Below are 25,636 nucleotides of genomic sequence, written 5' to 3' on the forward strand. Positions count from 1 at the left end.
GTGGGGTGTTCTAGAAGTGAATGAAGTTTGCGCCCTATGTTAGGTCTCATTGCTGGTTTCAGCGGCACAAGCCTCTAACCCCAGCACTCTGAGGCAGAAGGATCTGAAGTTGGAGCCCAGTCTGGGCAACTCAGCGACTTAACAAGACCCCTGTCTATACGTCAGTGTGAGGGCTCTGGGTTTAATTCCTAGTTTTAAAAAAAAAGTGTAGCGCAATTTCCCAGGGCCTACTGCTTAAGGAGGGCTCAGTGATACAGTCCTGGGTGCTGAGCACCTGGTGTGCGCCAGCAGGAGCCGGACACTAGGTGGCCTCCGGTAGTGCCCCTGGTTTGTCTGGAAGGCAGAGATGCGTGTTCCCATTACTCAGCGCGCATGTGGGCTGAGTCAGAAGAGCGGCTGAAGCTAGGACAGCGAATCCAGGCTGGGTCTACCCTCCAGCTGCTGCGGGGCTGACCTCCGCCAGCCCGCCCGGGATTCCCGCCTGCTCGCTTGCCGCCGTTGCCGCCACTGCTCCTGGCCGGCCCCGCCCCAAGTCCTGCCTTGCTCCGCCCCCTTGCCGGCCCCTCCCCAGGAGGCTCTGACGCCGGAGTGGTGGCTGGAGAGCAGGCAGCCGACCTGGACCGGAGGGCACAAGAGGCAGCAGCGGCTGGGCAGGAGCCCCCGAGGTATTAGCGGGTTCGGAGGACGGGAGGCACAGGGTGGGACAGACAGGGTACAAGGGGCCTGGCCGTGGACGGTGGCTAGGTGGGTGGGGGCACGAACTTCTTGGCGCCTTGCTGCACACTCGTCTTCCTCGGGCTGCTGCTCAGCCGGGAGTCAGCGTGACCAGTTCTCTGTCTCCAGGAGTGGTAGTGATGCCTGCCACTCCCTCTGCATGACGGCCTCCCCGGCCTGCGAGCCAGTGAGTGGACTCGAGGTGGGGGGGGGGGGCTCCCAGTCTCTCGCATTAGCTCTGGCAAGTACCCCTGCTGCCCAGTGCATAGGCTCCCCCTATTCCGGGTTCCTCTTCGCTGGCAGCCTCCTCCCCAGCCTTTGCACACCGTCCCCCAGTCTCAGGCCTGGACTGGGAGGAAACATCTGTCGCGCCCCCTGGCAGCAGAAATAGGGTCGTGACCTCCAGATGTGCTGGGAAGCATCCAGCACCTCCTCTTGGGGCAGCCAGGCCTTCCGGATCTGTGAAGGCGGGGCCACCCCTTCCCCCTCAGTGACATAGGCTGCAAGGAATGTCCCGGCCTCAATGGACCCTGTGTGAAGCTGTGGAATGGGGGGCAGAGCCTAAGAACGCCTCCCCACCGCAGAGCCAGGCACTCAGCCAGAGCCCATGTGCTGGGTGGCACACATTCATGCATATACAGAGTTTGGCCCACGTGGATCAGGGTCCCTCCGTCCTGCCTCCTCTTACCCCCAAACCCCAGCCCAGCCCCTCCCATGAGCAAGCCCACAACATGGCACCGAAAGCCCATGTGTGCCATGTACATAGTACGTAGATGGTCAGCTTCAGTCTCCCAGCACCCCTGGAAGGAGACTAGAGTGATCCCTTTTTAGCGATGAGAAAACAGAGGCTCAAGGTCAACGTCAGACCTCGTCCTAGGAGGAACCAACACAGGAGGCCCCTGAGCTTTGGAGGCATGCCCTTGTTTGGTTCCTGAAGCGCAGCTGAGGGCTGTGTGGAGCCCCTCCTCCCACACTATGTGCCAAGACCCACCAGTGGCTGCCTGCACCCCAGGGACCGTTCCCAGGCCTCTGCCCTTTCTGCCACCTCTGTGGAGGGGCACCTGGGGTAATTCTCCCTCATGTTCTCACACCACCTTTTACACCTGCCCTTGGTCTTGCCACATTTCTGCACTCAGCAGGTCCCCGGGGCTTTGGGTGTCTGAGACTTACATCCTGTGAGTTGGGGAACCTCAGCCCATCCCCCTGCCACCCTCACACCTCCGCACCCTGGGTGGCCAGGGACAAGAGTGAGCAGGTGCACAGCTCTGTTAAGGCCCTGGAGATTGATGGAACCAGGTTCAGAGCATGGAATTCTAACGTGGAATCCCTTCAGCCCAAAGCTTCACCTTTTAGGACCTCACTCTGACCTTCTGTCATGAGGGGTTCAGTAGTCTCTGTTTAAATCAGTGAGACCAGGTAGACAGAAGTCCCCATGGGTCTCAGTTCCAACAGAGGGACTCAGTCAGCGTAACCCCCTTTCTTCCCCAGACCTGGCATAGCAACCTGCAAGTGGGGGGTCAAGGTCTGTCCTCAGGCCTCAGGTGACTTGGGTCCCATGACTGAGTTCCTGTGACCCCAGCATCTACCTCAGGATGTGGGGGCTAGGCTGGTGGCTGGGCCAAGTTGGGGCCATTTCCTGTGTTAAAGGAAGTCTTCTTTCCATTCCTACTGCCCTCAGCCTCCCCGAGAGCCTCTGTGTGCCTGTGACATTGGAGCTATAGGAGCCCAGGGCGTTGCCAGCAGGCCTCTGGGTGCTCAGCTCCTCTGGGACCCAGAAGGAAGTGGGAAGTGCAGGGAGGAAGGTCTCTGGGGACAGGACGTCCTCCCTTTGTCAATGGGGCAGGACCCAGACAACAGTGGTCCCAGAGGTTTCCCATTGCAGCCAGAAAGAATTGTCTGCAAGATTGGACCAGGCTTTGGTGAAGACCCTCATTCTGGGCCCAAAACTTGCCCGAGGTGTCAGAATGGGACCTGGAGGATCCTGGCAGGCCCAGGGCTTCTCAGGCTCTATGACCTTCAGGCCCTAACCCTGCTGAAACCAAGCCGGGGAAGGGGCTGGAAACCTCAGCCCTAGGCAGACAAGGAAGTGGCCAGGAAAGCGGAAGCAGCTTTGATGGTCTCAGAGGAGGCCGGAAGCCAACCGGGGTGGCGGAGGACCAGGCTGGGGGCCTGGGTTCCTGTTTTCTCCTCAGGTCCCTCTGAGCAGCCCCCTCCTCCTTCAGGGCAGGAACCACTGCCACAACCTCAGCCTGCCGGCTGCTCACCAAACACCTGTGTCTGCCAATGCGGCCCGGCCTCCAGAGAGCCAGGCCCACAGAGCGTGCCCATGTGGGCTGGTGGTGTGGGGAGCCCGCGGCGGGGCATGGCCCCTGCGCCCACCGATGACCTCTTCGCCCGTAAACTGCGCCAGCCAGCCCGACCCCCGCTGACACCACACACCTTTGAGCCAAGGCCAGCCCGGAGCCCACTTCTTCGAAGTGGCAGTGATGCAGGGGAGGCGCGGCCCCCCACCCCAGCCAGTCCCCGAGCCCGAGCCCACAGCCACGAGGATGCCAGCCGTCCTGCTGCAGCCCCCACCCGACTCTTCACCGACCCCCTGGCTTTGTTGGGGCTACCTGCGGAGGAGCCCGAGCCTACTTTCCCACCAGTGCTGGAGCCCCGCTGGTTTGCTCACTATGACGTGCAGAGCTTGCTCTTCGATTGGGCTCCACCACGGGGGACTCGGGGACACACAGAAGCCAGCCCTGCAACTCCAACCTCAGCTGAGGACCAGGCTGCCAGCTCAGATCTGCTGCTTGGGGCGCCTGGCTTTGTGAGTGAGCTTGGGGGTGAGGGTGAGCTAGGCTTGGGGGGACCCATGTCCCCACCTGTGCCCCCTGCACTTCCCAATGCGGCTGTGTCCATCCTGGAAGAGCCGCAGACCCGGACTGCAGCCTACAGCCTGGAGCACGCAGACCTGGGTGCCGGCTACTACCGCAAGTACTTCTACGGCAAAGGTGAGAGGCAAAAAGGGGTCAGGGAAGAGGTCCCTGTCACGTGTGGGGCACACAGTAGAGTCCACAAGCTGTCCTTTTCCTGTAAGGTCCCCAGCTATAGGAAGAAGCTGAGCCAGGGCACTGCCGGCCCCCTCTCTCCCCCCCTCTTAAAGGTCAAGCCCAGGCTGCTCCCCCCAGCCAGGACTGGGCATCTTGCCTCCTTCATGGCTTATCCTCATAGACAGAAGATTTCCTGTCTAGAGGTGAAAACTCAGGCCCAAAAGCCCTGTGTTCAGAAATCTTGTTCTCACCATCACAGTGAAGAGGGCCTGGGGCCTTGGAATGGGACCAGTGCTTAGTGCGGCAGGGTTGGGTAACATCGAAGCTTGACAGCAGCTTCCCTCCTTGGCCTCCTGGGCCTGGGGCAAGTGCTTGGGCTGGGGCGGCAGGGATGGGACTTAGCTGGGGTCTCTACTGAGGCTGACAGCCAGCTCTCTGCCTTCCCCAGAACACCAGAACTTCTTCGGGGTAGATGAGGAACTGGGCCCAGTGGCAGTGAGCCTGCAGAGGGAGGAGAAGGAGGGCAGCGGAGGGGGCACCTTGCACAGCTACCGTGTCATCGTACGGACCACGCAGGTGGGCCAAGGGCTTGAGGATGAGGCTGGGGTTCCCTCCTCTGAACACCATACGGATCCCAAGTGCCGCTCCACCTCTCCCTCAGCTCCGGACCCTCCGTGGCACCATCTCAGAGGACGCATTGCCCACAGGACCCACCCGTGGCCTGTCGCCAAGGAAGCTCCTGGAACATGTGGCTCCCAGGCTGAGCCCGTCATGCCTGCGTCTGGGCTCAGCATCCCCCAAGGTGCCACGCACGCTGCTTACGCTGGATGAACAAGTGGTAAGTGGGCAGGAGGGAAGAGTGGTGTGGACTCAACCTGGCAGCAGCACCTGGGCCCCCAGCCCTGTCCTGACACTGGCCAGGGGAGTGGTCTCAGAGAGTGTTTCAGGCCAAGCATCAGAAGCAAGGTCTGCAGGCCACAGCATCTGAAGGTTTGCTAGAAATGCACGTGCTGAGGCTCCAGCCCACCCACTGAATCAGAGCTGCGTTTTAAAGGCCCTGAAGTTTTGCCATATAGCTCACAACCCCGAAGCCCAGGTCTGACTGATTCCAGCTCTTCCGCAGTTCCCTCATTCCTCGCCAGTTTGCTTCATCTCCTCTCAACGTGGGGTGCTCACTCCTTCCCAAAGTCACCTGCTGCCTTTGACTCTCTTCTGTGGCACTCAATCCATCAGTCATTCAACAAACATGTCTCGTATCCTCCTGGTGGCAGTGCCCTAACTGGATTCTGGGGACAAATGCAGACCAAGAAGTTTTGTGGAATGTCTCACAGCTGGGTGTGGGACGGGAATCCATGGAGAGCTGAGGAAACAGGACCAGGAGAGCAGAGGAAGGGGATGTGAAGGCTTTGTAGGGCCCAGAGGTGGTGCTGACAGCCCTTCCTGGGTGAAGGTTTCACCCCATGGAGGAAATGCAAGCGCTCCGTAAGCCAGGATGAGAACATGTTTTCTGGGCGGACAGGGTTGAGCAAGCCTTTCTGGCTGAAGCAGCAGCTGGTGTGATAGTCTGGAGACGATGCATGTCACGTGTACCTCAGGGAGTGGAGGGGATGGGGAGAGGCCTGCTTTTGGTCCTGTGGGCCCTGGGGAGCCCCGGAAAGATTGAGCACATCTGACTACAGTGCATGGACCAGGCTGGAGGGGCAGAGACCAGACTGAAGGCTGTTGCTGTTGTCTCGGATAGACATGGTAGTGACAGAGAGGTGACAGTCCAGGGCTAGAGTGAATATCCCTTTGGAATGACTGAACTCCGGAGACCTTGGCTTCTTTTTTCTTGGTACTGGAACTCAGGACCTTGCTCTTGCCGGGCAGGCACTGTGCCACTGAACTATATCCCCGGCTGGTGTCCCTGGCTTCATGGCCCAGGGCAGTGTGTTTTTATGGGGCCAAGGACCTTAGGAGGAGGCAGGGGGACAGGGAAGCCCAGCAAGGCAGTGAGACGCTTCAGAGCTGGAAGGGCATCAAGGCGGTTGGGGAAATGGGCCTGGAGTCTGGGAGGAGGGTCTGGGCTGCAGGCAGAGACAAGAATGTTGTCCCCTAGAAGTGGCTGCTGCAGCCATGGAGGGCACAAACTTGGGGGAGAAGCCATCCAGGCAAGGTCAGGTTCCAGTTGGCCCCAGTGCCAAAAACTGTGACCAGGAAGGCAGCAGCCATGGGCTGTCCTGTGTGGTCAGGTTGTTGTTATTTTCTGTGGTACAGAGGTGTGAACCCTGGGCCTTTGTGCGGAGTTACAGCCCTGGCTTTTTTTTTTTTTTTTTTTTTTTTCTAGTCTAGCGGGACCCAAACTTTTGATCTTCCTGCCTCAATTTCCCAGAGTACTGGAATGACAGGCATGCACCATTACCCCTGTCATAAATTTATTTATTTTGTGGTGCAGGTGCTGGAACTCAGGGTCTCACACATGCCCGCCAAGTGCCCCATTGCCAAGCTTCTGAACATGGGAGGTGGGGGGACCATGGGATCAGAGCTTTAATGGGATCAGTGCAGAGGAGAAGGGGCCAGAGCAGTGTGCAGAGACAGGGAGCGGGGCGGGGCTGAGATGGCTCAAGCCCTCAGGAGGTGAGGGAGAACTACCTAGAATTTGAAGGCCCCGGCCAACAGTGTGGCCGCCAGCTGAGGATGCCAACGTGGACATTTATTGAGACCATATGCACTGTGTGGGGTTCTTTCTACAACTCCCTTCATCTATTGTCACTGGAAAACTAACCTCCCCCCATTCCGTCCCTCTGGTGACTCCTCTAGTGGCCCCTGAGCACTGGGAGCAGGGCAGACTGTACCCATGTGATCGTCAAGGACTCCGAGGTGGCTGGGGAGACACACAGAGGCAGCCCACCTGTTGGCCAGTGTCCTGACTGTTTCCCCATGACTCGGTGGAGGTGGGGCTAGGGGAGACTAAGCCTGAGGTGTCTGTGACCTTCCCGCAGCTGAGCTTCCAGCGCAAGGTGGGCATCCTGTACTGTCGCTCAGGCCAGGGCACGGAGGAGGAGATGTACAACAACGAGGAGGCGGGAGTGGCCTTCACGCAGTTTCTCACCTTGCTGGGTGACGTGGTGCGGCTCAAGGGCTTTGACAGCTATCGGGCCCAGCTGGACACCAAAAGTGAGGTGCAGGGCACTGGAGGGTTGGGGGCAGTCCCGTGTGAGGGGCAAATGAACCACTTTGACACTTCTTTGTCCATATTGGCCAAAGGCTGGGGCTGAATGCTAGAGAGCTCTTTGGGTAGGCACCCTGGTGGTGGGACTGGGATTGTCCCCCAAGAACCTGGTGTTCTACTGCCTGAGCTGTGGCCAGGGTGTTTAGGGGCACAGCCCCTAAATCTGACACATTCCAGAAGCCTGGCCTCTGGGCAGGTGTCCCTGCCTCCCTGGATGTTAGGCCCCAGAGTACCTAGCTGCCTTCCACTTGTCAGTGTGCCCCACATGCTCATGCCAACACCCATCCTTCCCTGGGACACCTACTTCCTGCCTTCCTCTGAGCCCATTCTTACCACGTCCCCACTCCTAAGCAGCAGAGGCTGAGGCTTGGACTTGGTGGCCTAGGCCTTGGCTGGTAATATGAAGGGGTCATCTACCTGCTGGTGGGGCCACAGATGCTGCCGAGTGGGAACAGGGACAGGTGATTCAAGATTCCCTTAGCTGTCTCTCTGTGTCCCCAACTTGCTGGCCACAGCGGATTCCACAGGTACACACTCCCTCTACACCACCTACCAGGACCACGAGATCATGTTTCACGTCTCCACGATGCTGCCTTATACCCCAAATAACCAGCAGCAGGTATTCGGGGTCTAGGACAGGGCTGGGGAATGGCCAAGGCCTTCTGGGGACCCCTGGAGGGTGCTGCAAGGGTGGCAATCTTTGAACCTTAGTCTGCTGACCCCAACAGGCCTGTGGCAGCTTCTCAAAGACAAACATCTCAGGGCTTTACAGGGGCAGGTGGGGAAGCCACTGGTGCCAAGGTTTTCCCTTGCCCAAATGAGGATTTGGGGAGATCACGCGGCCCCTCTAACACTCCTTACCATCTAATCCGCAGCTCCTGAGGAAGCGCCACATCGGCAATGACATTGTGACCATCGTGTTCCAGGAGCCCGGCAGCAAGCCCTTCTGCCCCACCACCATCCGCTCCCACTTCCAGCACATATTCATAGTGGTGCGGGCCCACGCACCCTGCACCCCGCACACCTCATACAGGTGAGGGCCAGGGTAGCCCTAGGTCTCCTGTGGGCACCGAGTCCTTGACCTGCCCTGCCGTCCCTCATGCAGCCTTCTTCCACGCAGGGTGGCCGTGAGCCGCACTCAGGACACTCCGGCCTTCGGGCCAGCCCTGCCCCCCGGAGGAGGCCCCTTCGCAGCCAATGCTGACTTCCGCGCCTTCCTGCTGGCCAAGGCGCTCAACGGCGAGCAGGCAGCCGGGCACGCACGCCAGTTCCATGCCATGGCCACGCGCACACGCCAGCAGTACTTACAGGACCTAGCCACTAACGAAGTGACCACCACGTCGCTGGACTCTGCCTCGCGCTTTGGCCTGCCCTCCCTGGGCGGCAGGCGCCGGGCGACCCCTCGGGGCCCGGGCTGTGAGCTGCAGGCGGCGGGTGCGCTGACCTGGGGCGTGCGCGCGGCCCCGGGGACTCGGGTCGCAGCGGGAGCCGAAGCGGGAGGCCCCGAGGGTGCCGAGGTGCCCTGTCTGCTGGGCATCTCTGCAGAGACACTGGTACTGGTGGCGCCGCGCGATGGCCGCGTAGTCTTCAATTGTGCTTGTCGCGACGTGCTGGCTTGGACCTTCTCGGAGCAGCAACTCGACTTGTACCACGGTCGCGGGGAGGCGATCACACTGCGGTTCGACGGGGCGCCTGGCCAAGCGGTGGGCGAGGTTGTCACACGCCTGCAGGTGAGCCCGGGTGGACGAAGGCATCCGCGGTCTCTTGGTGTACCGGAGGCGGAGCCCGCGCTGCAGCCACCACCTCCGCAACAGTGCGCCGCGTTTCGGGTGGGATGGGGGCCGCGGAGCCAGCCTTGGCACAGGGCCTCGGGCAAATGACCTCTTGTCCCCCCGCGGGGTTTGGGTCAGTCGCTGGACCTGTCGGAGAGCTGCCCAGAGGGTGGCGCTGGGCCGGCCTCACCCACGCCCCGCCCCCTTGCTGCCCGGTAGTTGGTGAGTCGGGGCTGCGAGACCCGCGAGCTGGCGCCGCCCAGAGATGGTCAGGGCCGCCTGGGCTTTGAAGTGGACGCCGAGGGCTTCATCACAGACGTGGAGCGCTTCACTTTCGCCGAGAAGGCGGGGCTGCGGCCTGGGGCACGCCTGCTGCGCGTGTGCGGTCGGACACTGCCCAGCCTCGGCCCTGAGGCCGCTGCCCAGCTGCTGCGCTTGGCACCCAAGGTCTGCATTACCGTCCTGCCCCCCGAGGAGAGCGGCCGACCCCGCAGGTCAGGGCGCCGGGGACTGGGGCTGGGGCGTAGGAGGGCCCTGTGCCTCACAGGTCTCCTTCAGTAAACTGCCAAGATTTGCATGTGTAGATGCCTTTTCTCTTTTCACAATTCTGTCGTGACCTCTCTGAACTGCACTGCATTCATAGAGTGGAACTGGATAAGAATGTTGTTCTCGTCGATTTGTCTCACTAGTGTGAGAAGCTGAAACAAACAACATATGTATATGTAGATCTATAAAGTTAAGATTTTTTTAAAAGAATATTCTTACTGATTAAGACAAACATAATCCTCCACTTTTTTATTTACTTATTTTTGAGACAGGGTCTTGCTATGTAGTCCAGGCTGGCCTTGAATTCACTATGTAGCACAGGCTGACCTCCAACTTGCAGCAATCCTCCTGCCTCAGCTTCTGAAGTGCTAGGATTACAAGCATATGCCACCTTGCCCTGCTAACCCTCACTTTTAAAATATTAACACACATACCATTGATTAGTTACTGTGCTAAGCCAGATATAAGCAAACTTTGTAAAGGCCAGACAGTGGCTATTTTAGGCTATCTTATCTCTGCTACAGCTACTCAGCTCTTGCTGTAGGTAAATGAATTGAGTGTGGTTGAATTTTACTAAAATTTTATAGACACTGGAATATTTGGGTTTTCTTTCTTTTTGGTACTAGCAATTGAACTTAGGATCTTATGTTTGCCAGTTAGATGCTTGTGTCACTCAGCTATATCCCCAGCAACATTGGAATATTTGGATTTAATATAGATGTTCCTCAGCCAGGTGTGGTGATGCAGGCTTGTAATCCTAGCATTCTAGAAGGCTGAGGCAGGAGGAGAACAAGTTTGAGGCCAGCCTGGGTAATATATCAATTTAATGAGACAATGTCTCAAAATAAAAAATTAGCTGGGCATAGTGGCCCACACTTGTATTCCCAGAACTCAGGAGACTGAGGCAGGAGGATTTCTGTGAGTTCAAGGCCAGCATGAACTGCATAGTGAGACCCTGCCTCAAAATAAAAAATATAAAATTCAAAAATAAAAAAAATAGGACTGAAGATGCAGCTCAGTATGAAGGCCTCAGTTCAGTCCATATATGTATTTATCCCCTACTTGATGAACAGGTTACTAATGATAAAACCATGCTAAGGTCCAAAAATTGCAAATAGAACTATGCTGTCTGGATGGACTGTATATAATTGTCACTAGTCATGAAATACTCAGTTGACTATTTCTTTCAACTATTTAAACATCTAAAGACCATTCTTGGCTCGCAAGAGTTACAAAAACAGGCACAAATGCTCAAAACAAATAAAGAAAAGACAAAGGCTGGGTTTTGTTCCAAGGAGATTCTGGATGCCAAGTGACTTAATTTCATCTCTTGCTTGAGCTCTTCTAGCCTGCTATGAGGTCAGCTTTCAGTCATTTGTCCAGAATATATAGGACAATACTTGGATTTGAACCCAGGTCTGAAAACCTGGTTTTCGGACCCACGTTCTTCCCTGCTGTCAGGGTGTGCGGGAGAGCTGTCATCCTGGCATTGTTCTTCTGGCAGCAGCTGGGGGTGGGGCTGGTGACACAGGATACAGGTTGGGGAGCCCTGCTGACACTTTCCCTGCCTTCTCCCAGGAGCTTTTCAGAGCTGTACAGGCGGTCTCTGCAGGAGCCCAGCCGGCGGGGGCCCCCAGAGCCAGTGCAGGATGAGACCCAGGAGGTGGTCCTGCAACCCATCACAAGGCAGCTGCTGCGCCTGTGCCTGCAAGATGGAGCCAGCCCTCCAGGGCCCGGGGATTTGGCTGAGGAGAGGACTGAATTCCTGCACAGCCAGAACTCACTACCATCACCCCACAGGTGCACCCTCCTGATCTTCCTTCCCCAGCCAGCTCAGTGGGGCCTGGACAGGGAAGGTCCAGAGAAAGCAGCTTCCGGTTCTGAGCCAGCCCTGCTGTCCCCAGCTCCCTGTCTGATGAGGCCCCTGTCCTGCCCAATACCACCCCGGATCTCCTCCTGGCCGCCACGGCCAAGCCAGCAGCACCTGGTGCTGGCAGGGAGACACCTTCTTCCCAGGTGAGCAGAAACAAGGCTGCAGAGTGCAACAGGACAGAGGTGACAGTGGGTGTCACTGCACTGACATTTCATTTTTGCCTCCCAGGAACGGCCAGGCAGCCCCAGTGACCACAAAGACAAGGGCAACCTGGCCCCAGAACTGAGGGCCTCCTTCCTGCCACGGACTTTGTCTCTTCGGAACTCCATCAGCAAGAGTGAGTGTGGAGCCAGGGGGGTTAGAGGGGTTCCTGGGGCTCCCCTGCTGAGCTTGCCTTCTGCTGCCCACAGTCATGTCAGAAGCTGGCAGCGACACGCTGGAGGATGAGTGGCAGTCCATCTCAGAGATTGCCTCCACCTGCAACACCATTCTGGAGTCACTATCCCGGGAGGGTGAGGCCACCAGGACCCCAGGAGAAGGAGTTAGAGTTAGGATGGGATTCCTGCTACCTCTCAGGCCAGCCCTCATGGTCCCTTTGTCCTGTAGGCCAGCCCATCCCAGAGAGCGGAGACCCCAAGGGAACTCCAAAGTCCGATGCTGAGTAAGGCTGCCTGTCCTGTATAGCCCCTCTCCACGCCTGTGTACCCAACCTTGGTCCTCACCCACTGGAGTTAAGCATTACCCTGGCCCAACATCCACAGACACTGGTCTCAGACAACAGGGGGATGGGGCCTTCATTCAGGGACCTTTAGGGGTCAGCATGTGGTATTGCCCCTGCCCTGGTCCTGCTGAGTTCTTACCCCATGTCCTCAGGCCAGAACCTGGGAGCCTGTCTGAGAAGGTCTCTCACCTGGAGGCTATGCTCAGGAAGCTGCAGGAGGACCTGAAGAAGGTGAGGGGGTGGCCTGGGGCCCTTGAGGAGTCCCATGAGGAAAGGGTCAGCTGCTGATGCCATCCTCCCTTCCCAGGAGAAAGCAGACAAGGCAGCCCTGGAGGAGGAGGTACGGAGTCTTCGGCACAACAACCAGAGGCTGCTGGCCGAGTCAGAGAGTGCAGCCACTCGCCTGCTCCTGGCCTCCAAGCAGCTGGGCTCAGCTGCCACTGACCTGGCCTAAGGCTATGTGGTCCAGCCTCAGCAGCCTATGGACCTGCTTGGAACTGCCTGGGCCTTTAGGGCGTACCTGGGTCTCATGGCCCAGGACCCTCCTCAGGATCTTCCCCATGCCAAGGCGCATCTTAGCACTGTTCCTACTCCCCAACCCATCTGGTGGCAAAGGTGCCCCCACTTGTCCGTTTGTAAATATTCTGTGGAGAAATTTTTTGTTGTTGGTTTTTTGGAAACCTGAACTCATGAATTCTCCTGCCTCAGCCTCCTAAGTGCTGAAATTACAGGTATGTGCCACCACACCCAGCTGAGAAGCCATTGTATTTGTCTGTACATATGTACAAGACATGCTGTGGTGGAGTGTTTTCAGAGGCCACACGAAGCTCCCTGGATAGGTTTGAATTATGGGCCCTTGAACACTGGCACCAGGTTGGACTGACATGAGGAGTCTTTTTGTCTTTGAGGCTAGCCCGTCCTTTGGCTTCTGTCCCACAAACATTTGTCTGGTTCTGTTGGGAAGCAGATGGGTATATTCCACACCTGCTCTGCCCAGGTCTCAGGCCTGAAATCACATCTTGGGGCTCAGATGATGGCAGGAAGAAGTCAGCTGAGTCTGGAGCCCAGGGGTCAGGGCAAGCCTGTTTCCCAGCAGCCCTACTCTCCTTTCTGTCATTACTGAGCCCCCAAGCCTGGCACTCTTTTGGCTGCCTGGCCACATCTTACAAGGGCCCAGTTCCAGGGGTGGCAGTTTCTTGGACCTATGTCTCGAAGACTCTTGCCTTCAACCCACTTCTCTGCTCACCAGCCCATGAGACCCGCTCTTCTGCAAGAAGCTGGGCTTTATCCCGAGTGGCATCAGCACATTCTAATTTAGACCCTGTTGGACCCTGTTCCCTAAGCTGGGGCCTGGCGAGGACAGTGACTTGCCCAGCACCACAATGCCTGTCCAGCCCCGCTTGACGCTTACTCTGCTGAGACCTACATCTTGAGTCTGTTAGGGTGACTCTGGCAGGATGAGCTGGGCTCCGAGTGGCAAGGGGAATGGGGAAGGCTTCATGGAGAAAAGAACTTTAGGGCTGAGTTTTGAAGGCTAAAGAGGAAGGGATTCACCAGGTAGAGATATGAGAACTATCTGGCAGGACCCTGCTGGGCTTACTAAAGTGGAGTCAGGCACATACAGGAATCCAGGGCTAGGGAGGCTATGGCTGGGCCAGAAAGGGTAGTGAAGGGGTCTAGGGATCCTGCATCAGCAATTCCCAGCAGTGTGACCCAGTTTTTCCTAGTCACAGCCCTCATGGACACTATGTAGGGAAACCCCTGGTTACTCTGGGGGTGCATTTGCAGAAAACTGGAGCCTGGTCATGTAATTGATAGATGTTTACAGAGTGACCCATGACAGCTGGTGTCACAGGCCTGCAGCTGCAGTGAGGCCAGGAGAAAGGAAACTGAGGCAGCAGTCCTGGAAGGAGACGGTGGTGGTTTGCACACAGTGATGACAATGGTGACAACCGGGAGAAGTGAGGCCCATCAGTTCCTCCTTGAGGGCGGGCAGGGTGGCGAGACAGGGAGGAAGAAGAGAGGTGGGTTGGGAATGGTCGAGGGCCCTGGGAACAGGGTTTGAGAAGCCAATGGGCTGCTTGTCTGAAGGCAGACAAAGACTCACGAGCCTGCAGGGAGACGTGACACATGCTCCAGCACTCAAGAGGCTGAGGCATAAAGATCGCTGTGCATATGAGTTCAGTCTAAGCTACACAGTGAGTTTAAGGCCAGGCTGAACTACATGTCGAGGCCCTGGCTAAAATAAAACCAAAGACTGATGAGCCGTGAGCATGTAGAGGTCACTTAGGGAGTGTGGGAAGGGCCTCGAGAGACTTCCGGAGGTCACTGCAGGGCACTGGGACAGCCAAGAAGAGCCAGACACTGCCTAGACGGGTGCATCGCAACTCACTCGCTTCCCTGGACCTCAGCCGGGAGCACGTAGGCGGCTTCGCAGGGTCAGAAGCCTCTGCACCTGCCGCGCCAGCCCCACTGCCGCGGGTCCTGCCAGCCCCGCCTCGTCGCGTTCCGCGACGGGTTCGCCCGGGTCCTGACCCCGGGCCCGGGCCAACGCTAGCTCGGGCCCCGCCTCCAGCGCGGGTGTTCACCTCAGCTTGCTCCCTGAATGGCTCACCCTTGCTTCAGGCACCGCCTCCTCACTCTGAGACGCGATTTGTGGTCGGTATTGAGGATGGAACCCAGGACCTTTGCACTGAGCTACACCCCCAGTCTCACTTCCCCGCACTCTTTTTGAGACAGTCTCCTCAAGTGCTAAACTGCTAAGCTGGGTTGGAATTTGCGATCCGGCCTCAACCTCCCAGAGTACTCGGGTCACAGGCGTGCGTCTCCTTGCTCGGCTCAAATTCTACACCTCAGACATCTCCGAGTCATCAACTTTCCGCGTCCATCTAGTATTTTCTCTCACAGCCGCCGTCCATTGGAGTCTGTACGTGAGGCACTCGCTAACTTTTGCAGCGTGTCCCACGTTGATCCGCGTGCTCCTGGCATCACCTCGCTGCGATGGTACAAAGCCCCAAACAGACGTCGGGGACCTCAGGCAGCAAGTTTAGCCGAGCGCTGGACCTGGCCCCTTCAGCGTTTGGCTATCTGTGCGCATGCGCATCCAAGGAACCCGGACGTTACCATTATTGCGCATGCGCCACCAGACCGGAAGTAGCTTCTCTCTAGCTCAGGATCTGTGGCCTGGCCTTTGTTAGGCCTCCTAAACCGATTGTTAGAATCATCGCTTCTCCCAAAACAGAGTATCAAACCATTGGTGGGGCAGGCGGAGCCCTTTTCCAGACACTGCCCTTTCCCCAACAGAGGAAAATTCTCCATTGGTTACCAAGAGATTAAACCCAAACTGTTTAGCACAAACTTGTTTACAGCCTGACCCCAACATCCATCTGACTTACCCAGCAGGTCCCCAAACACTGGCTAGGCCCTCTGTGGAATCCATTCTCAGCTAATCTAAGACCTGGAGCTAATGGAAGTATCTCCATGAAGATGCTTGAAATTGGGGCTGGGGATTTAGCTCAGCAGTATAAGCGCCTGCTCTGCAAGTGCGCGGTTGTGAGTTCGATCCCTGGTACCAAAAAAATATATAGATGCTTGAAATTGCTCCATCCCCACAAGTAGTGGGCTCTGCTGGGCTTCCTGTGCAGGCACTTCCGCCTTAGCTGCCTCTTTACACCCTCTAGATGGTCTAGTTACCATCTAGTAGCCCTAGGAGCTTCTTCAGACCACAGGTTCCCAGCCACATGCATATTCATTCAACTCAGTATCACACACACATCCAGCCTGACATGATGAGCAAAGTATGCTCAGTTGTTTGTTGAAAGAAGGCAAATCTCTGGCCAGATTGTAACACATTTATTAGTTCAGAGTGGAAAGAGCAAGAGTCAAGCTCTTTTGAAAACTGTGCCTCTTAATTGGAGAGCGTCCAGCCTGCCCTCTCCCACCTACTCACTCCACTATTAAGGCACTTGAGAAAAGGGGGAGCAGGGAAGTTCAGGCCAAATTCCCTCAGGTGAATGGAGAGGGCCAGTTTGATTCCACACCTTCCCTTCAGCCACAGCTGAGCAAAGAGCAAGCTGGCAGAGATCTTGTGACAGGTGGCAGCACCATGGAGGGGTTGGCCATAGGGTCATGATTTATATCAAGGTATATGTTAACCTGTGACAGAAGGAAGACACTTGATAGTAAGGCTTTGGCCTCAGAGGCCATGGTTCCAGCCTGTCCCTCTCTCTAGAGTGCTAGAAGCTGGAGAAAGGGGATGAGGGCACCCAGAGATCCCTACAGAGAAGGGAGCTGAGCATCAGGATAGAAGAGTCTGAGTCCTCCCAGCTCCCCACTTCCAGAGAAGTTAATGCTTCGCTTAAGCACCTCCAAAAAGAGACATAGATACTGCCAATGAAAGAGTAAAATGTGCTCCCCAGAAAAACATCACCCAAGGAAGTTGGGGACAGCTGGAGCGTGCCACTCAGAATCCATAAGTGCTTTGAGAGAGATTCAATCCCTTGCAACCTGATGCTCTGGGCAAGGCTGGTGTCGCCCACTTAAGAGCTGATCTGACTGAGAAGGGCTGAGAAGTCCATGTCCGCAATGGAAGAGAAGTCTTCATCCACCGAGAGGCCATTGGAGAGCCCTGAAGCCCCCAGGGAGCTGGGAGCTGGGTCAGGGGGCCGCTGGGACCCTGTCACCAGGCGAGTTATGGCCTCAGGGTACTCCATCAGCATGGGCTCGGTGGTGGGGGGGGGCATGGATACACCTTGGTTCAGCAGCTGCTGAAATTCCGAGTTGTCAACGGACGCCAGGTCTGTGAACACAGCAGGGTCCGCACTGTTGCCAAGCAGGGCCCCCAGGTCTTCATCGGCATCGAACTGGAGGTGCAGCAGGGCCTCTGAAAGTGTGCCCTCCCCGGTCTGAGTGGTCTTTGGGGCAGATGGGGCCACAGCCTGGGGAGGGCATGGGGGTAAGACTGGAACAGGGGTTGGGGTCTGGGCCAGAGCTGGTGCCACGGCTGGGGCAGGGACCAGGTTCTGGGATAGGACAGAGGCAGGGGCTGGTAAGGCTGAAGCCTGGCTTGGGATCTGCCCGGAAGGTAAGACCATCGGGGGAAACTCTTCGAAGTTGATGGTACTGAGGGATGGTGGAAAGGTATAGGTCTGGGGGGCTGGAGGAGAGAAAGAGAGGCAGGGGTCAGAGCAAGCCCTGGAGACTCAGCCCATGCTCCCACCCCAACCCCTCCCTAGAAGCCACTGCCAACATCTAAGCTCCCCCTGTGCTAGTCCAACCTGGTCTGCCAGTCCAATTCTAGCCACTTCTCCTCTCTGGAGTTCTCAGACTCCTGCAGCCTAAACACCTCTGCTTGTACAGATGAAAAAACAATGGAACAGGATGAGCCCATGGAGCAACCAGCAAGCAGCGGCCTAGAGTAGGCACTTGTTGCCCCCTTTTGAGTCACACATCAGCACATACATCATACTACTTTGGGCGTGGGTTTTGTTTTGCTCCTAATTGACAGAAGCAGAGAATGTCCATTTTAACATCTATATCCCAAGGCATCCAAAAGAAGTTTTAAATTCTTCTATACAGACTTCCATGTACATTAGCATCCCTGGGAAGTCACTGGTGCCTGTGCCACCCCACCAAAGCTACCAACTCAGAGGTCATAAAGGGGCACAAGAAGCCACAGGGCATGCTCCCCAGATGACGCTGATGGAGGTCAGCAGGCCTCAGTCCTGGAAAGCACTAGCCCCACAGAATGCAGGCATCAAGACACCTGCTTCCGCTCCTCTCCCTGCCAGGTGTCACAACTGCCAGCCTGAATCAGATTGGGAAGTGTCACCCCGTGGAGCGAAGGAAAATCTTTACCTGGCTTGGACACAGCAGCTGAGCTGCGAGAAGGCACAGCAATGCGTCGAGGAGGAGGCCGGGGATCAGTGGGTCCTACAAGGAAAGGCAGGATCAGTCCTCAGCTCCCAGGGTGTCCCTGCCCTGGTCCATGGGCTCTGCCTAGTCCCCATCTCACCATTGAAAGGACTCTTCTTCATGATGCTCTTGAAGGTCTCATATGTCCTTTTGCGCTTCTCCTCAATCCGGTGACGATCATCTGGGGAAGGAACAGGGAAACTGGAGCTTGCTGCCTCTGCAGAGGCGCCTCAGGAGGAGGACAAGGAGCCAGGCTTTCCCAAGATCCTCTCTCCCAACCAGTGAGAAGGAATGTGTGAGCAACATCCAGCAGTTTTGACTCCCACAGCTTTCTGAGACAGCTCTGCTGTCCTGCCTCAGTTTCTTCAGTCTAAAGCCAGCTTCATTATCTTTACTCAAAAACCTGGTCTTTTATCCTTTATGCCCCTTAACCACCATCTCTCTGTCACCAAAACTAGAAACCCTGGTAGCACCCTTAACACCTGTATCTCTTGCTTCCCACCAGTCACTAACTGTCCCACCATTTTTTTTCCCCCAGTACCAGGACTCAAACTCAGGACCTTGTGCTTGCCAGGCAGACACTTGTGCCACTGAGTTACATCCCCAGCCATACCTGTCACTAACTGAACTGGACACAAATTTATGAGCACCTACTATGTGCCAGCCTCCTTCTTAGCACTGGGATATGGCACTGAGCAAGCATGCAAAGGACTCATTTCCAAAAGGGTGACATCTTACTGACAGAGACAGGGACACAGCCATATTCTTTGTGCATATGCACAAAGAAGATCTTACAAAGTTCTGGGAAAGAGATTCAAGGAAGCTCGTGTGCGTGAACCAGGATGCAGCAGCTTGGCAGCACAGCGGGGAGGCTGTGTGGAGCTTCGGGAAGGCCTGGCATGAGCCACTCACACAACCACTAGGGGCCTGCATGTTCTAGGCAGGGCAATGGCCAGGGCACAGGTCCAAGGTGGGACCCAGTTTGGCACATCACAGCAAAATGGCTGTGGGGCTGAAGGGTAACAGAAGACAGCAGGGACAGGGGCGTGATTTTCCCCTTCTGCAAGGCTCATGCCTCAAACTGTTCTTCTAGGACTACGGGGCGGTCTGCTGGGTGGCGCCACTCCCTCTCCGATCCTCTACACACAGCAGCCAGCATGAGCTCCCAGACCGTCCAGGTGGCTCTCTGCTCAGACACCTGGGGTGGCTCTCCACTGCAGGAGGCTGGCACCTCCCAGGGCACTTCTGCCAGTCCCACTCACTGCCCTGCACCAGCTCTGGGCCAAGAGGGCCCTCTGCAGGTGCACACCACCAGCCCTGTTCCCTTCTGGTGCTGGCCCAGCGCCTGGAGAATGCGCTTAGTCTATGCCCAAGGTAAACGCCACCTCCTGTGTGTGTATCTCCAGCTCCTACACCTGTGCTCCCAGACTTTGCACGCTCCTCAGTTCTGTGTGTCATTCTGAGACTACCATCGGAATTCATTTCCTGTTTTTGAGACAGGTTCTTACTCTGTAATTCAGACTGGCCTTGAATTCCTAGCACCTCCCCGCCTCCTTCCAACTGAGCACTTCATGACAGTGACAGTTGTTTCACCACCGTGTGAGTATAAAAGCACTTATACAAATTAAACTGGCTGTGGACTCTCAAGGCAACACCACTGTATCTGAGCTCCATCCCTGCGGCAGTGGCCGTACTGAATAAATCCCAGGTGCTGCAGCTGGATAGCCAACCTGGGCCATATTCATGGCGGGAGCCTGTCACCCTCCTGCTTCGTACCTGTGTCTGGAAGGTACTGGAACTCCATGGGTTCGCTGAGCTCCCGGTCAGAGGGCCGCCGCAGCTGCATGGAGACGCGCACAGGGGCCTGTAGGCTGGGGTCAGCATAGGGAGGCGTCCGGAACACAATGGCCACTTGCCGGTGCACGTCAGCTTGAGAGAATGAGCCCCTGGCCTCCCAGCCTGGGCCCGTGAAATACACTTCGATGTCCTCTGCAGGAGACGGACAACAACATGGGTCAGTGTGTCTCGCCCCGCCACACACAGCCTGTCAGCCCAGCCACAGTACTATGCTACTACACGGCTTCTTTTGTGGTACTTCAGACCAAACCCAGGGCTTCCTGCATGCTGGACAGGTGCTGCACCACTATGCCCTAAGCCTATTTTCTTTCTTTAGATAATATTTTATTTTCAGACACCATCTTGTCAAGTTGCTCAGGCTGGGTTCAAACTTGCAAACCTCCCGCTTCTACCTACAGAGTAGGCTGGGATTACAGGTATGCATGACCGAGACCCAGAACACCCCCAGTGGGTGATGCTTATCTCCTGAACGTCACCTTGGGGGGAGGGTGAAAAAGCAAGGAGGCAGCACTGCTACCTCTGCTCTGCCCTGCCCTCACCTCTCAATCCAGAAAGTCCACTCTGACCCTGGCATGTACCTTTCTGCACTTTGTCGCAAAGCAGGAAGATCTCATCCCCACCAAGGCAGCTCCCAGAGTTCCGGTTCACTCTGCAGATCTTGAGCTCAGCTGTGTTGGGGGCGCCTAGGGTGTGACAATAAGGAAGGAAGCTCTGAACCACCAGAGGTCCCCAAGGTGACCTGCAGGAGACACAACATCCCCGACAGCCAGCCCAGCTGGGTTGAGCACCAAGGCTGCCCAGAGCTCGCTGCCCACACCTCTGTGGCCACAATTCTCACCAGCCCCTCAGCCCAGCCCCTCCCATAGCTATGACCGGTGGGTTGAGGCAAAAAGAGAGTAAAACAGCACACAATCTACATCTCTCGGCTCTCACAGGGCTAGAGGTGTAGTGGGAAATGATCTGATCACAGCTTCTCTTTCTCCTCCCGACCTGGTATGTCTTCAAGGTAAGGTTCACACACACTTTGGCAACCAACACCTCCTGACTCCCAATTCATACTGGTTTGGGGGCCCAGAACCCTTTTATTTGTCCTGCTGTATACTGGTGGCACACGCCTGTAATCCTAGCACTCAGGAGGCTGAGGCAGGAGGAATATGGCAAGTTTGAGGCCATCCTGGGCTATATAGTCAGTTCAAGGCTGGCCTGAACGGCACAGAGAGACTGCCTTTAAAAAAAACAAAACGAAACAGAGAGACTGCAACTGATCAACATCAGCCTAGTTGATCTGTGAGCCTCCTATAAACTGCCATCATACCATTGAGTTATTACTGTCCAGCATTGTCTTCTCCTGAGACTTCACTTCCTAGAGACACCAGCACACTTTCCAATGCACCACCCCCTCTCAAACACAACATGGAAAATGCCCATTGGCAATCAATTCTCCCTGCCAGCCTGAAAGCTGAACCTGGAGGGCAGCTGAGTCTTCTCTGCCCTCTCCCCAGCCAGCTTAGCCAGACACGGAAAAGATGATGAACACACTTTTTTTTTAAACTTTTTTTTTAATCGGTACCAGGGATCAAACTCACAACCGCCTGCTTGCAAGGCAGGCGCTTATGCCGCTGAGCTAAATCCCCAGCCCCGATGAACAAACTTGACTAATGAAGCCAGAGCTCGTCTCACAGGTCACCCTCGCCCCTTCCTCTTACCCAGGCTCACTCCATTCCCCTTCTCAAAGTTCCCTGGTCACTTACGGTTGTCAAAGATGGGATGAGAGAGGACAGGTGGCAGGCGGAGGGGCCTGCCTGACTGGTCCCGCACTGTCACCTGGAAGCAGAGCCGCACAGCATTCAGGTCGTAGTCCCCTCGCTGCTCTTCTATGGGAACTGCCAGAAAAAGAGATGTCAGGAAAGTCGGCAGGGACAGACACAAGAGGAGATGAAGGAGGACAGGTAGGGAGCTCTGGGCTGGGGGCCGAATTTGAGTAAAGGGGGAGACAAAGTTCTAGACCTATCACTGACTCTGCACTGGCCTGGAATGTCACGTGCCCTCTCAGGGCTCCACTTCCCTGAGAAGAAAATGGAAGTGGACACTAAATGGGCAACAAGATTCCATGTACCTGTGAGTCTTGACCAGTGCAGGAGACGCAAGCCAGGGGGACAAAGCGTGGGAGCACCCTGGGCAGACCAGGTCTTCCCCCGCCCCTCACCTTGGAAGGGATTGTTGTTGGTCTGGATGCGCTGGTTGATCGCCTGTTCCAGGTCTCGCTTCTTCACACACTGAATCCCCAGGTTCTGGAAGCTGAGCATCCCCCAGGCATCAGCTTGCTGTCTCAAGGGACCCTGGCCCCTCCTGTTGCTCAGCCAGTCAGTCCACCACCCATCACTGCTCTGCGCAGCCCTTCAGGGGCTCCCCCTGTGCTTTGGTGAAGCCTGGCCAATGCCAGCCCTGCTAGTGGCTCCCCACCCTCAGGCATGGGGCCTCTTTTCTATCCCCCAAATCTTGTACTCTTGCCCCCCTGAAGGCTGTGCATGGGTCTGTCTTGCATGCATTGCCTTCCTGTGGGGCTCTGTGTTTCCTCACCATTCAAATCTCAGCTCAAAGAGGCGTGGCATGGCCTGACCTCCCAATCCAGAGAGATGAGAGCAACTCTCCTGCCTGCCCTGGGTCCTACCAACCTATCACACTGTTTTATTCTCACCACTGAAATGATTAATCTCTAACCGTAGTTTACTTTCAAAATTATTTGTGGCCTGTCTCTGTTGTTGGATAAGCAAGCTCCAGGACAGTCTGTCAGTTTAATGGTTTTCTTTCTCACATAAGAGCCATGACACTGAGGATCTCTCCCTTCCAGAGGGGTGAGGGGCTCTGAGGTGATTAGAGAGCCATCTCTACCCCATGGACTCCCATCTGCTACACAGAGCAGACATCAATAGAAAATTGCAAGATAAAAGAAGTCAGGGCTGGGGATTTAGCTCAGCGGCATCTAAGCACGTGCCTTGCAAATACGCAGTCGTGAGTTCGATCCCTGGTACTGATTAAAAAAAAAAAAAAAGCCACCTTGTAAAGCTAGGGACAGAGCAATGAATGAGAAATTCTGCTTAGTGTCCAGAAAACAGTAACCCTGGAATAGTTTCCCCAGCTCTCCCATCATCCCCTGGCCTTTGAGGAGCTCACCTGTGGATGCAGCGGTCCGGACAGAGCTCAGCCTCATAGAAGCCATCCCGGCAGTCCTTCCCCACGAGCTCATGAGGGTGAGGCCGGTGAGGGGGGTCCTTGGTGACCAGGGAGATGCGAACGGTCCCTGGTCCTGTGTAGCCATTGATCTATCCAAAGTACAGAGTACTCTAAAGGACCAGCAATATGGAACTACCGGGAACCAAGTCTGCTAGGGCTACACAGTCCCTTCTGCCACACCTGTGACTTCCTCCCCTACCCCTGGGGGTCGCTGCTGACCTTGATAGTGGGATGGGTCTTGGTGGTATCTGTGCTCCTTTCGCCTGGGATGCTGCCTGCGGAGCGGCCCTCGCACTTGTAGCGGAACCTCATGCCCCGCTGCTTGGGCTGCTCGATGATCTCCACATAGGGGCCAGAAGCCTGGACTGGCTCTACGGGGACCATGGCAGCTCACTTAGCTGCTGCCTCAAGGCTCCTAAACCCAGGCAGTCCCTCCCCTACCACTGAAGAAGGATGGTCCACTTACCTGGGGGGAAGATGAGGGGAAACAAGTCTGAAAGGGGAGAAGACAGGCATCAGCACAAGCTAACCCCCTAGTCAGGAGGGCCTGACGGAACCAGGCTTCCTCCCAGGGAAACTAAGTCAGGACTATTCCCTATAACCTCCCCTGAAACCAAGCAGTAGGGGTAAAGAACAGCAGCACCTGTTATATAAGGGAAAACAGTATGGACTTCTTCCCCTGCCAAGGGAAACCGAGTCAGGGCCTGTTGTACCTTCATAGCGACACGGAGGGAGGTCACTCCCTACCCCTCCTCCTCGGAGGAAAACAGTGAGCTGCATCCTCCCCTACACGGAAACAGCCAGTATTGTCCCCAGAGACCCTGGGAGAAACTGAGTCACGGCTCACTGCGCACCTCTATCCAGGAAGGATGCTGAGTCACAGACCCTCTTCCATCCAAGGGGAAACTGAGTCAGACCCCGCTTTGCCCACCCCGCCCCGCGCCGAGCAGCGCCGAGCCGCGCCGCGCCACCCTCCGGCCGGCCGCTCCCTGCGCAGCACCCGGTGGCGCAGGAAGGGGGCGGAGAGCGGCGCGGGGCCCCCACCGCGGCCCCAAAAACGTAGGCACGGCCTCAGTACGGGGTCAGAGGGCGCCCTCACCGTCCATGGCCGGGGTCCCGGAGGCGGGGCCGGGGTCGCAGCGGTGCCCGCGGCGCGCGCTACAGCGGAGCCATTCGCCAGAGGCGGAAATGCGACGCGCGCGCCCGCCCGCGGCCGCGTCACTGCCCGGAATCCGGCCGCGCCTGCGCGCTGAGCTGCCGCGCGCGGGGATCCGGAGCAAACGCGCGCCGCACAGGGCACGGAGAGGTCGCCGGCCGGGCAGAGTCGCTTCCCCCGGGGGCCCGGAGCAAGGGAACGCCGAGCCTGGACGCAGAGGCTGCTGGCCTGGAGATCGCTCTTGGGGCTAGCGCGATGGGGAGCTCGACTGGCTCCTGAGCTCCGGCTCCGCCTGGAGGGCGGGCCCTCTGATTACTCACTCTGTTTTTAGGGGATTTCGGGTCCCCCGCCCCCTCCCGCCGCCGGTCGGAGGAGTTTGGTGATGTCACCCTGGGGCGGGCCTGGAGCACTGCCGGGGCTGCTGGGCTGCGGCCGCCCGCCCGGCACGGGGAAAGGCCCTGGCCTACTGCGCCCGCAGAAGTCGGGCGACGTGAGCTCCACGCGGTTCCCGAGCCAGGGTGCCTCTGGTGCCCCGCGACGCATTTTAATTCTCTGTCTGTCCCCGTCTGGACGCATCCAGAGGAGGGAGCGTGGATGGTGGACTTCAATAGGCCCCAGCGCACCTCAGCTGCGGCCGGCTGGATGGCGAGAGCTGTCACCTGCCCGCTGAAACGCGAGTTTAAGGAGCAGCCACCCTGCGGCTCTCGATGACGAGTGCAGGACGTGCCTGGAGTAAACTGCGGGCTTATCTCTGCCTCTGTGCCCTGGATCTCAAAGTTCCAGGCCCCCGGGGTATCTCACCCCTTGCGCATCTCCTCAAGTCCTCCTTATTGGCGCTCGAGTTTAGACTTCGAGTGCAGTGCTTAACGGTCCGGGATCCCAGGCTGCATGGTGTACCTGTCAGCAGCGCCGAGGGTGGGAGCCAGGGTTTCAGCACCCTCACCTAGGGCCTCCTCTTCCACGGTGAGCGGCCGAGGCTTCTCCAGATGGAGAAGGACTTGGTTTCTCTGACTTCATTCTAAATTAGGAAATCATGTGGGAATTGGAAACGCTTGGAAATTCTGACTTGCTTTCCCAGGCTCTGAGAAAACAGGAAGAGAAAAGTGAAAATAGTTAACACCCCTCCCACTCACTTCAGTTACTGTCGGGCTAGCACTGATTAGAAAATCAGTTTTGGAGAGGCCAACATGGGGTCCACAGAATGGTTTGTAATCTCTGGTTGATGACACACATCATTGACCTCAGTGTGGCCCTTTAAAATTCACACATACTTATGTCACTTTAATATCATGAACCACAGTATGCCAGAGGATGGATAGACTGCCATTGTCACTGACATCTACCCACCTGGTCCACACATTGTCCAGGTGACTGCCTTCCTGAATTCTGGTTTGGTTTGATTTTGGTGTCCTCTTTCCCCAAATCCCTGTACTAGGGACTGAACCCAGGGCTTTTGCATTGAGCTGTATTCACAGCCCTTTGTTATTTTATAAATTTTGGAAACCGGGTCTAAGTCAGTGAGTTGCCCAGCCTATACTCCAACTTGTGAACCTCCTGCCTCAGCTTCCCAGAGTGCTGGAATTTCTGGTATGCTCCCTTATATG

The 25,636-nt window shown here is 56.6% G+C and overlaps 2 protein-coding genes and 1 long non-coding RNA gene across 8 annotated transcripts; 1 reads left to right on the plus strand and 2 right to left on the minus strand.

Annotated features, from left to right (window-relative positions):
* Nucleotides 1–519: 519 nt before the first annotated feature.
* On the plus strand, nucleotides 520–12,527 carry Sipa1 (signal-induced proliferation-associated 1). Of its 3 annotated transcripts, XM_005002982.4 has the most exons (16): nucleotides 520–665; nucleotides 2,937–3,710; nucleotides 4,198–4,325; nucleotides 4,411–4,587; nucleotides 6,731–6,905; nucleotides 7,476–7,579; nucleotides 7,836–7,993; nucleotides 8,081–8,690; nucleotides 8,952–9,226; nucleotides 10,857–11,078; nucleotides 11,183–11,294; nucleotides 11,380–11,488; nucleotides 11,562–11,663; nucleotides 11,758–11,812; nucleotides 12,025–12,103; nucleotides 12,180–12,527. In XM_005002982.4, exons 2-16 carry the CDS (start codon nucleotides 3,041–3,043, stop codon nucleotides 12,324–12,326), a joined length of 3,123 nt encoding a protein of 1,040 aa, XP_005003039.1. In that variant the 5' UTR covers nucleotides 520–665; nucleotides 2,937–3,040; the 3' UTR covers nucleotides 12,327–12,527. The 3 variants fall into 3 exon arrangements, with proteins under 3 accessions (XP_005003039.1, XP_005003038.1, XP_003468287.2); XM_003468239.5 differs by lacking the exon at nucleotides 520–665 and having other exon boundaries at nucleotides 918–3,710; XM_005002981.4 differs by lacking the exons at nucleotides 520–665; nucleotides 11,758–11,812 and having other exon boundaries at nucleotides 915–3,710.
* Nucleotides 6,151–14,966, minus strand: LOC134470885 (uncharacterized). Its single transcript, XR_010040086.1, has 2 exons — nucleotides 14,487–14,966; nucleotides 6,151–9,430 (listed from the first exon to the last, which is right to left on the minus strand). It is a non-coding gene; the product is annotated as an uncharacterized LOC134470885 (long non-coding RNA).
* A 743-nt stretch (nucleotides 14,967–15,709) lies between these two features.
* Rela (RELA proto-oncogene, NF-kB subunit) lies at nucleotides 15,710–24,954 on the minus strand. 4 transcript variants are annotated; one of them, XM_063227533.1, is made up of 11 exons: nucleotides 24,930–24,954; nucleotides 23,343–23,369; nucleotides 23,096–23,247; nucleotides 22,817–22,965; nucleotides 21,849–21,940; nucleotides 21,394–21,525; nucleotides 20,221–20,325; nucleotides 19,562–19,774; nucleotides 17,886–17,966; nucleotides 17,729–17,803; nucleotides 15,710–17,027 (listed from the first exon to the last, which is right to left on the minus strand). In XM_063227533.1, exons 3-11 carry the CDS (start codon nucleotides 23,186–23,188, stop codon nucleotides 16,411–16,413), a joined length of 1,557 nt encoding a protein of 518 aa, XP_063083603.1. In that variant the 5' UTR covers nucleotides 23,189–23,247; nucleotides 23,343–23,369; nucleotides 24,930–24,954; the 3' UTR covers nucleotides 15,710–16,410. The 4 variants fall into 4 exon arrangements, with proteins under 4 accessions (XP_063083603.1, XP_003468122.1, XP_063083604.1 ...); XM_003468074.5 differs by lacking the exon at nucleotides 24,930–24,954 and adding an exon at nucleotides 23,976–24,133; XM_063227534.1 differs by lacking the exon at nucleotides 24,930–24,954 and adding an exon at nucleotides 23,731–23,862.
* Between the last annotated feature and the right edge of the window lie 682 nt (nucleotides 24,955–25,636).

Source organism: Cavia porcellus, unplaced genomic scaffold (assembly GCF_034190915.1).
Source record: "Cavia porcellus strain 051 isolate PalLab524CR breed Dunkin Hartley unplaced genomic scaffold, mCavPor4.1 scaffold_17, whole genome shotgun sequence".
In the NCBI taxonomy this organism is placed as follows: domain Eukaryota; kingdom Metazoa; phylum Chordata; class Mammalia; order Rodentia; family Caviidae; genus Cavia; species Cavia porcellus.